At 43.8% G+C, this 11,442-nt stretch overlaps 1 protein-coding gene across 4 annotated transcripts; it reads right to left on the bottom strand.

Annotated features, from left to right (window-relative positions):
- Window positions 1–815: 815 nt before the first annotated feature.
- On the bottom strand, window positions 816–8,620 carry hspb7 (heat shock protein family, member 7 (cardiovascular)). 4 transcript variants are annotated; one of them, XM_034196414.1, is made up of 4 exons: window positions 8,303–8,620; window positions 4,040–4,220; window positions 2,111–2,235; window positions 816–1,493 (listed from the first exon to the last, which is right to left on the bottom strand). In XM_034196414.1, the coding sequence occupies exons 2-4, from the start codon at window positions 4,203–4,205 to the stop codon at window positions 1,314–1,316; spliced, it is 471 nt and encodes a 156-aa protein (XP_034052305.1). In that variant the 5' UTR covers window positions 4,206–4,220; window positions 8,303–8,620; the 3' UTR covers window positions 816–1,313. The 4 variants fall into 4 exon arrangements, with proteins under 4 accessions (XP_034052305.1, XP_034052307.1, XP_034052306.1 ...); XM_034196416.1 differs by having other exon boundaries at window positions 4,040–4,128; XM_034196415.1 differs by lacking the exon at window positions 4,040–4,220.
- Between the last annotated feature and the right edge of the window lie 2,822 nt (window positions 8,621–11,442).

Raw genomic sequence — 11,442 nt, 5'->3', positions numbered from 1 at the left:
GCTATTAATCTGATTCATAAATGTGAAGTTGAAGCCATCAATGTAATGAATGGCAAACCCCAGAAAAACCTATAGGCTTTTGTATTAAGTACCCTTTCAATTAAAAAAATCATGCTCTATTATATGCTAGTGCCGATGTAATGAGTATAAAATGCAATGAGAATTGTGAACGTCCTTTGAGAATAATAATGCATAATCATTTCCCCATCACTCTGAAAAGAACATATATCATTAATTTCTACACTGCTTCACAGTCTAACATAAATCATTCTGTTATGTGGTCTTTCCAAAATGGAAAGGTCACATTCTGGCTCGAACATAAAGTGAATTACAGCCACATCACAAAGCTGTCGAAATTATTTTAGATTGAAAAGAGCCTTCAAAATTATTTTCTCATGGAAACAGGACAGACAAAACACACACAATACTGAATAGAATCACCTCTGAGCTTTCATACTGATTTTCAGAACAGAATAGATTGCCTTGTGCTGTTTACTGCCTACTCACCTTCAAGCCCATATTTTTTATTTGTATAACTATATTGAATTTTCCAATTATTTACACTTTCAGCTGTTTTTAGAAAAAAGAAGATTTCTCCAAGAAGAAACCCTAAATGTTGTTTAAAAGCCTTCTCTATAAATGCATTCATTATACACAAGGGAAGAAATACTCAAGCCATTACCAGCTATATTCGCCCTTACAAAAAAAAAGTTTAAATACTCAAGATTTGTACGTTTCTTATAGATTGTCAACTCTCCATTGGTAGCTTAAACTATACTTTAGTCCCGATCTAAATCAATGAAATAGTTCACATGTTTATGTCAAAGCAGGATTACTTTATTCACACAAATGTGATATATTACAAATGATTATTAACGTGGTAACCATCAATTTGTTAGGTGAGTCTTCATTTTTTAAGAACTGCGTTAGAGGACAACACACAAGTACTGTGTGTGTGTGTGTGTGTGTGTGCGTGTGTGTGTGTGTGTGTGGTGTGTGTGTGTGTGGTGTGTGTGTGTGTGTGTGTGTGTGTGTGTGTGTGTGTGTGTGTGTGTGTGTGTGTGTGTGTGTGTGTGTGTGTGTGTGAGTGAGAACCTGCAGGTTTGACCTACTGCTGCTGTGTATGTTGAACTAACTCAAGAGCAGCATTGTTGCAGACATGGAGATGGAGGACCTGGCATGTTTTATAGAGCATAGTGCCAACTCTCTGCTGAGTTTTTAAAGTAGAATGGTTTAAGTAAAGACAGCAAATAAGGAAGAAGCATAAGAACAAAAAAAGTGAGAAGTTTGTGATGAGAAAGCAGGTCAGTTCTTTAGATCTTGATCTCGGTGCGGAAGGTCTGTACGAGCTCGTGTTTGGCCGGTAGTCGCCGTGCTTTGACTGTTAGGGTCCCTTCGGCGCCCAGTGATGATGTCACTGAGGTGGGGTCCACATCCTCAGGTAGTTGGCACTTGTGTGTGAACGTGTTCATCACCGAACCATCCTGTGCCAACTGCCAGAAGAAACAAATATTTAGAATGACTTCATTGCAGGAATGACGTACTTTGTAGGTCTAACAGGAAGTTCGACATTCGACAAAAAGTAAATGGGATTTTTCCTTTGGATTTTGAATGATGGCATGAATAAAGCTCTTTGACAAACTTTATGATACCTTCATGTTTGATTCAGCAAGTTCATCTTTAAAAATGAAAATTCATTTGAATATTCTAAAGCATGAATTCAATTTCAGGCTATGGACCAACTGCCAGTCGCAATGCCTCAAGGTCATGATTTGGTAAATAAGGTTCCTGGTGTTAAGCGTGATCTTTGTCCCTGACACTCTCTGTAATCCAATTTAGCCATTTGTTAGCAACTACTTTTTTTTAAGACACAAAAAAAACGTCTTAATCATGATTGGGGTTATTACCAATTTGTATTTTATGTTGTAGAACAAAATGTCAAAATCTCTTAATTTTGACTTTAAAAAGAAAAAACCTATTGAAAAAACGAATTGACTTCGAGACAAGGGAAACAGATTTTAGTTTTAACATCTTGGAAAGGCTAATATTGTCTTACAGCTTAAAGACATTAGGTAAATTCCATATTAATTTCCAACAAAAGGCTGCCCACCTTTTCCGCATGAACTTCAATCTGGTTGTTGGATGTGGTGACGATGACATCTTCAGGGGAGAAGTCTCGCACGTCAACTGTGAACTGGTACGAATCCCCAAGAGTCTTGATATTTCCAGAGCTACCTAAACCCAAGACAAGATAAGACATAATGTAAGACCACAGGGAAGCACTACTATCATGAAAGTATTGACATTATAAAATCAAACAGTATGTAGGCTAATTATGTTCTGTTTCACTAGGTCTTTGTATAACATAGGAGCGAGCCTACTTGGCTGTGTATTATATTTATTATGGTATAAAGTACGTAGAGTCACTGTTCAGATATATAAACAGCATGGTTTCAGTTTTTAGTTCAGTTTTTTTCCTCAGCAAGTTGCAAACCTTGCTGTTTGGTGCTGTGCTGTTACCTTAGAGACATTTCACCCAAACTGGCTTCCTGAAAGATGGAGTAAGTGAGCGCAGAGTTTGAGGAAATGGAAAACAAAAACAATGAGCTACAGTGACTAAAATGGCTTTAAAACTGAGAGGAACTGTAGAGCGGGGTGACATTTTTCTGGTGTTGTCGCAATGAGTGAGACCTTTCACATTACACTATCACATGATCCAATTGTTAACATCAATTAAAAACTTTAAATAGCCCATTAAATGGCTGTTATCAGTTGTTATCACTACCAGTTGAATGCTTCAAATGGGCAACTGCACAAACCCCGCACATTGGGAGGTTAAACCTATGGGTTATATTATATAGGGTATTTACTGATACATACACCTTGACCACTTCACTACGCAGATTTTGTCGCTCTTTATACTGACTCACTTCTTTTTGCTTCTGTCAATTTACTAAGGCCAATAGACGTCAACATGGTTTTGTATTCTTTATGGTTACCATTCGAATAAATGAGAACAACCTTCTGAATCTTCCAGTATGTGGAGCAGGCCCCTTCTGAGCAATATCTATGACACTGATAACCACTGATAACGCCCATCCAATCCGATGATAACATTCAAAGAGAGTGCCATTACTCTGAGCTCAGTGAAGAACTATGTGGTAACACATGACCTCACACACTGACTAGAAATTAGCATGTGTGAGATATTAGCTCTGATCTCACGCAGGTCAGGTTGACTGGGTGACATCATTCCGATTGTTTGTGTATGTGCATGTATTTAGTGTGTACACCGGTCACTGGGCAACCATCTGGTCATTCCTTATGCAGGCGCCATTCCAGATACTCAGTGTGTGAAGTCACGGTGCTGGCAGTCAGTCCAGCATTCCCCAGCAGGCTTGTGTGCGTGTGTGTGTCTTGCTTTCCCATTAGCTGCTCCCACCCTCAGGATCTAGCACTGCACCTACGGGATACCAACAATGGTTCCAAAACAGTTAAGCTCTCCCCCTGAGACACTGTGGGCCACACTCTGAGTCCTTTTAAAGTTCAGATGTCACACATTCACAGGTCTGTGTACGCCAACAGGGAACCAATACAGAACAGTTCACACCAGCTGCACACATTACTGAGCTAGGAGATGAAGCATAAAGTGAAATCTCTGTTGATTTTAATAGGTATTTGAAACACGAACCATCTGAAAATCCTGAAAGAATTTGACAATATATTCTTGAAAAAATCCAACTCCAATTTAGAGTTTGTTTCCTCATCTTTTTTACCCGTTGGTGACCCTATCAAACTACTCTCTTGCTGAGAAAACATGTGTCCACACATCTATCACACGAGAGTCCTGTCTGTTTGTCTCCTTCCTCTGAACTTGGACTTCTTTTATCTCATATTTATGGAGAAAAACACCACACTTCAAACAAAGCACAGATAGCAATCTACCTTGTAGTCAAAGTTGTCTCTTCACCCACTGTTGCTACTACTTTCACACCACTTTGTACATAAAAAAGTGACCTACAAATTGCTCCAAACTTACTGGAAAACCCCAGAGCGTCACTCCCAGGCCTCATGAAGGAGCCAAAGTCCTCGGCAAACAGTCCCCGGCTCTTCTCCATGTATGGGTTACTAGAAGATGAGGATGAAGATGAAGTCTGGTGAAAACTACGCTCCGATCGATAGGCAGAGGAGTTGGTCCCACTCATGGATGGCTGAGTGTTCTGGGTTAGGCAGAGGAGGAGAGTAATGGGAGGGAAGAGGGAGGCGGAGAGAGTTGATTCTTCTGCTCTGGGACTCTTCCAGACGCTTAAAAGTAAGAAATAATTCCCACAGCTCTTCTGTCTTCTTTCTTACTTTTTCTTTATATTGTTTTTTTTCTTGTTTGTGTTAGGTAGAATGATTCAAATTCCCACCCTGATGCACTCACCCACCCTTATATACTGTATGGTTCCTTGGGCGGTGTGCACGTGTGTCACAGCTCATTGGGAAGGGGTCATAGAGATCTATATTTATCATGAGACGCACAAGCAATGGAGAGAGGGGTCTGTTGTTGGAAAAGTTCTGGGCATTGAAGGCTATGAGGTTAAGAGCTAGTGGAGAGTGGGATTGAGGAGGGGGGGGCAACAGTTGTCATTGACGCACCGTCCCTGAAATAGCTTCCCTTATCTTCTCTCTTTAATGTCCCTGCACTCCAGTGATACATCAGCCAATTATTTCAGTAAATTTTTAGAGAAATAAAAGTACATGTTCTTCCTCTTAGCTGTAGATATTTATCAGTGTAGATAGTTTTGGTGTGAGTTGCCAAGTGTTGGAGCTATTGACTGTAGAGGTGTCTGCCTACAATATAACAGAACTAGATGGCACTCGGCTTGTGGCGTTAAAAACACAAACAAATTATTAGGAAAAACTCAACAGCAATGTCTCATTCCAGAAATCTTGACCCACCTACTCAAAATAATCTACTGACCTTGTTGATGGCAGTTAGGCTACAAAGTAATTTCATTCTACCAAGCTACACTAGCTAACCATTTTACCGCGCAGAAGGAAATGTTAGCTAACCTAGCACCACTCAGCTAGCTTACACTACAGCTCATATTAGGAGGCAATTCATATTTACATGACTTTGGCTGTCACTAGCTTCTTGTCTCATGCTCCAGTAGGTGCACATTTTCTTCTGCGTGTTGATACAGTTAGGTAGAAAGTTGTTCCAACGTAAAACAACTAGGTTGGAACCTTGGTGGATTATCAGGAGTTAACGGGTAATGTTTTTCAGAAAGAGACATACTGTTGAAGGGCCCTATTACTTAATATTACTTTTTTCTTTGCTGTAGTTGGTTATATGAGTTACAAAGGCTCCCAGAGATCCCTCCAGAGGGAGTTTCTCTCCCCGTCTGCAATTCCTACATTGGACTTTAATAACTTCAGTAACATGGTGACCTCCTTATTTAACACTAATGCTTCTATTGACTAGCACTCCAACACAATGTACGTGCGAAGGAGCGGGAAATCTTTAAGCGGTTGATCAATCACACCATATCTGGCCAGCTAACCAATCAGAGCAGACTGGGCTCTGGTTTCAGACAGAGGGTGAAAAGAGGTGCTGCAGCACAGGTAGTTTGAGAAAAATAAAAAGCTTTTTGAACATTAAAGCGTATAAACATGTCACAGTAGAGGCACAAAATACAAATATGAACCTGAACATTTGCATAATATGTCTTATTATGTGGACATTCAACCCAGTCTCATGGCATTTCGTGTTCACCAACACAATTTTTTATCTATTGATTTGTGTTCACCAACACGATTTCCCCCTTTTTTTCGTGTTGCACAGCACGATTTTAAAAGCAATGTATTTCTACTGGTAATGTGTTTCGTGCCTGCAGCACGTCTTTTTCTCCGGTCGGGTCGTGGAAGACCGGAAGCTGTGTGGTTCATAAAAACATGTTCTTACTCAATATCAAGTCACAATTATTGCTTTTATTTTAAATCGTATAATTTCGGACTTTTGTTGCCGTCTGTGAGGAAAATAAATGGGGCTCAGAGCCTCAGAATACTGAAATCTGTATTATTTCCTTCTAATTTGTTATTCTTTTCAAATAACACACAGTTATTTACTCACCAATAACACACAATTATCCTTGCTTTATTTATTGGTTTAATTCCATAATCTCTGGCTTTTTTGGCATCCGTCAGGAACTGAATCTCAAAATAAAAATAACCGGAAACAGACATAGGCCTATAAGGGACATTTCGAGCATCATTGCGATTGTCAACATTTCTGAGTTTAGGATGGCCGAAGACACTACACTACCCATAATCCCCAGCTATCGTTTAGGACTACAGTCCCCGTGATTAATCTTCAAACTTTGGGATTGGATGTTGGAGTGGCAGTGCGCCAAGGTTACGCCGAGCGTCAAACAGCTGTTTGAAATGGAACGAAACCACGCCAGACTATCCCAAACTGGAATCGAACGCCTCCCCAGAACTACACATGCTGGCTATTGTGTTTCGCAAAATGTTCTATTGGACGTCTCTACTGAACGTTTTCGTTTTTCCCACAATTAGAAGTTGCCAGTATTAAACACATTGGTGTTATCAAATGTAAAACATATAATTAATAAATGGGTGAAAATCGCTTGTGTCCATAATGCGCAGCATTCATATATACCCACATGACAGCTTATTGTTACTTTGTAATTCTACTCCACTACAATTCAGAGGTTAACCTGGTATTTTTACTCCACTACACTTATTTGAGTTACTTTGCTGATTCTGATTAATGATGTGAAATATAAACAACCCTTAAATCAGACTTTAGTTACACCTGAGTAAAATTCAGGGAAGGTGATTGTCAAGTGCCAACAATCAGGAGAGATATTTGATAGTTGGTGCTTGAGAAGACTAAACATGTATCTATCTGCAATTGACATGAATGGAAACGAGTAATAAAGTATATTTATTACTCGCTATTCTCTACTAATAGTTAATTAAAGACTGTATATTATGGCTATTTTGCACATCCCTTTCAAGATTTCAAGATTTTCAAAGGTTTATTGACATATCATATACACAACTACGGTGTAGTTATGCAATGAATGAAACACTTGGGTCACAGGTTCCTCAACAGTGCATTACAAGACATCTATCAATATGTGTGTACCTCCACCATTAAACTGTCATATTCTGCACACATCTACATACATAAGAGTATAATTCATATGTATAATATCAGTTAAAATAAGTGCTTCAACATAGTTAACATTGCAGGAAAGCAATATATTAGACGTTAAGTACTTTGTCAGGCTTAATATTTATCTGTAGATACCCCCAACGTTTTTTTCTTATTTAAAAGAAGACCTTAATCTGTTATTTAATGTTTAAATAAAGGTTAATTCGTTTTTCTGTTTTGCACCTCCTCATATTAATATCTTTGTACATCCTGCACTAAACTGTTTTATTGTAGAGATCACTTACAGTATCTTCTTGATTTTTTATATTTCTATCACAAACCTTCTACTTTCCCCCTATGAAAGTATGTACTCTTAATATTTTTTTAATCAAATATAACACATAAAAACAATAATTCAATAATGTGCTTTAACCACTAGGCGGTGCACACAAGGTACACACAGCCATAATAACTTTGTATTATTAGCAGTGTTGTGCTAGTTACTGAAAGCCAGTAACTAGTTACCATTACTAGTTACTTCATTTAAAAAGTAACTCAGTTACTTTACTAGTTACTTACACCAAAAAGTAATGCGTACTGTGTTTTTTTATTGGTTAAGAGGTCCTTGGTATGAAAAAGTTTGAGAAACACTGTCTTAAATGGATAAAATACTAACATAATTGTTTTCACTAATCTAAAAGGTATTGAGAAAATGGATCCTCTTTCGTTTGTCTGCATTCCTTCTGAATGGATTGACGTCACTGATAATCAGTGTTGTGCTAGTTACTGAAAACCAGTAACTAGTTACCATTACTAGTTACTTCATTTCAAAAGTAACGTTTTAGTTACTTACAAAAAGGGCTCCCATTAATGCCCTTATAGCCTTCATTTCAGTACTGTTATTGCATTGAAGAATAATACAATCTGTTGATCAACTTGACATGCATTATATGCAATCTGGATTGCATCGATATTAGCTGGCTTTCCATTTTTGTATATTCTTTCTCCAGGTAGTTGGAAAAAGTTTTCCGTCCCATATGCCGTGTGCCGCCCGGACATTGTATCATGCTAACTAGCTCCCTGAAAGCGGGTGACTCCACTGTAGCAATAGCCTGCATGTGTTCTACAACATACCGTGCAATGGCTTTATCGACTTTTCCCTGGATAGCAGTCCTTTGGTTAAAATCCAGCCGCTGTTGGAGGTGGAGTGGCGCATCGGCTGAGTCTCTGTGGTCTTAGCTACTAGCTTCGTCCCAGCATGTTGTTTTTGCAGATGTTTTAAGAGATTTGAATTACTGGTGTAACGTTCCCCAAGATGAGTCGGAGACAGGCTTGTAGTTATTAGGCTTTAATAACTAGTAGTTGAAGACAGATGATAACAGGTCAAGTATACTTCGTGGGTTCTACCGCACACTAACTTATTTCCTAAACCAACCACAAGATATAGCACTGTCTACGTCACAACTCCCCGCCCTCCCCCGTCCGCTCCACCAACCACAGGCCCGCACCTCAACCACCGAGGAACATATAAAACACAGTACAAAACACTCCCCCCACCCTCTCCAGCTCACTGCAGGGACTACCCCACTGGCTGTCCCCAACCAAACCAGTAGCCTTTGAAAACACAGAAAACCCACCACAATCCCAGCCCTCTATAGTATCTACCCCCCCACTACAAAAATTCCTCGTCTACGAGGAACAACTAAACACAGCCCCACACTACACCTACACACTGAACTTTGACTAGGAAGAGCTGGGTGGACTACCATCCCTTCCAGTGAGACCAGGGCGCATTCTTGCCCTCTACAGGAACTGGGGGGTCTCACTATAACCTTACTACCACACAAAGTCCCTGAAACGACCCGGGGGTCGTGTCTGCCTTCTCGGCAGGGGGGCTGGGGTTGCCGGATCTGGCCCAGGTGCCGAAAGACTGGGGGGACTCTCAGTCCTTGATGGGGGACTACTGCTCTGTCCGCCGGGGGGTCTGCGGAGGGATGTCGATGGGACGTCTGTGTGTCCCGAGGTTCCTTCGGTCTGTGGGGAAGCGACGCCTCTGTACGGAGCCAGCCTGTCTCTGTGGAGCACCACTTTTCTCCCCTTTGGTGGCAGCTGCACCCTGTAGACCACTTCCCCCACCCTCTCCAGTACTCGGCAAGGACCCACCCACTGACTGTCCAACTTTGGGCACCGGCCTTTCGTTCGTTGTGGGCTGTAGACCCAAACCAGTTCCTCGGCCCGGAAATGCTGCCCTCTGGTCCTGATGTCGTAGTTCCGCTTCTGTCTCACCGCAGCACTTTTCTGCTGCTCGCGGGCAAAGGCATGAGCGGACTCAAGCCGGTCCTGCAGCCTCCTTGCGTACTCAGGACCAGGAGGCGTGTCCAGGGAATCTGGTGGCCGACCAAACGCCAACACCGCAGGGGTTCGAAGCTCTCTCCCCAGCATGTGGAGGGCCGGCGAACAGGCTGATGACTCCTGGACTGCAGACCGACATGCCATGAGCACCAGGGGCAGATGCTCGTCCCAGTCTCGCTGATGCCGCGACGTGAGGCTGGCCAGCTGCTGTCCCATGGTGCGATGAAATCTCTCTACTAGTCTGTCGCTCTGTGGTCGCAGGGGGGAGGTGCGTGTTTTGTGAATGCCCAGTTGAGAGCACATGGAGGCGAACACCCGGGACTCGAAATTCCTCCCCTGGTCACTGTGCAGGGTCTCCGGTACTCCAAACCGGCTGAACATGCCGGACACCAAGGCATCCGCGACTGTCTCTGCTTCTTGGTCAGGGAGCGCATACGCCTCTGTCCACTTTGTGAAGTAGTCTACGGCCGTGAGAACGTAGCGGTTACCCCTGTTTGACAAGGGTAGCGGCCCCACCACATCAACCGCTACTCTCTCCATCGGGTCCCCGACGGGAGATTGTTGCAGCAGAGCATGGGAACGCCCCGGGGGACCCTTCCGTGCCGTACACGGATCACAGCGGCGACAGAAGTCTTCGACATCCCTCCTGCACTGTCCCCAGTAGCAGCCCTGACGAAGGCGGCGGAGGGTCTTAGTGACTCCAAAGTGACCAGAGCCTGCCGTGCCATGCATGGCCTTGAGTACGACCTCTTGCAGGACCCTAGGAACCACCACTTGCCACCTCTTCTCCCCCGTTGCTGGCTCCTTCCACGCCCGCTGCAGTACGCCCTGACACAGACGTAGAGACTCAAACTGAGACCACAGCCCCTTTGTTGCTTTGGAGAGCGAAGTCGAACGATTTGGAGCTCTTCTAGCCACCTGGCGACCTGCCCTTCTGGCTCTTTGAACGTCATGAGCCACTGTAATGCAGAGTGATCCGTCCTCACCGTGAACGCTTGCCCGCACAGGTAGTACTTAAAGTGCTCGATGGACAGCACCACTGCCAAAAGTTCTCTGCGGGTAACGCAGTATCGTCGCTCCGCTTTGTTGAACGCCCGGCTGAAGTATGCCACCACCCGCTCCCCCTCTGGTGTAGTCTGGGATAGCACTCCGCCTACCCCAACGCCGCTAGCGTCGGTGTCCAGGGTGAACGGCAGCCGGGGGTTGGCTGGGACGAGAACCGGGGCTTCGCTCAGGGCACGCCGAAGGCCGTCAAACGCTGCTTGACATTGTTCAGACCACAGGAACTCCCTGTCCTTCTGCAGCAGCTGGAACAGGGGTGCGGCAATGCAGGCAAAACCCCGTACAAACTTCCTGTAGTACGAGGCCAGGCCCAGGAAACTCTTCAGCTGTTTCTGGTTGCGAGGATTTGGCCAGCCTGTGACCGCCTGCACTTTCTCGTGCAGGGTGCCGATGCCCCCCCCCCCCACTTTGTGGCCCAGGAAGGTGACCTCTCTCTGTAGGAAATGGCACTTATCTGGATGTAGCTTCAACCCAGCGGCTCTGATCCTCTCCAGCACCACTTTTAGCGATCCTAGGGCCGCCTCAAACGAGCTGCCATGCACCAGGATGTCGTCCAGGTAAACCAAACACTGTTGGCGGGGAATCCCAGACAGCACCCTGTCCATCAACCGCACGAAGGTGGCCGGGGCATTACACAGCCCAAAACTGAGGACCTTGAACTGCCATAGTCCTCGGCCGGTGCAGAAAGCCGTTTTTGGTCTGGCCTCCGGGGCAAGAGGGACTTGGTAATAACCGCTGCGGAGGTCCAAGGAAGAGAACCACGACGACCCTGCGACCAGGTCCAGGGACTCATCGATGCGGGGAAGGGGGTATGAATCCTTCTTGGTGACCCCGTTCACCGGTCTGTAGTCTGAGCACAG

This window comes from Gymnodraco acuticeps, unplaced genomic scaffold, assembly GCF_902827175.1.
Source record: "Gymnodraco acuticeps unplaced genomic scaffold, fGymAcu1.1, whole genome shotgun sequence".
Classification (NCBI taxonomy): domain Eukaryota; kingdom Metazoa; phylum Chordata; class Actinopteri; order Perciformes; family Bathydraconidae; genus Gymnodraco; species Gymnodraco acuticeps.
This window is presented reverse-complemented; position numbering and strand designations above follow the sequence as displayed.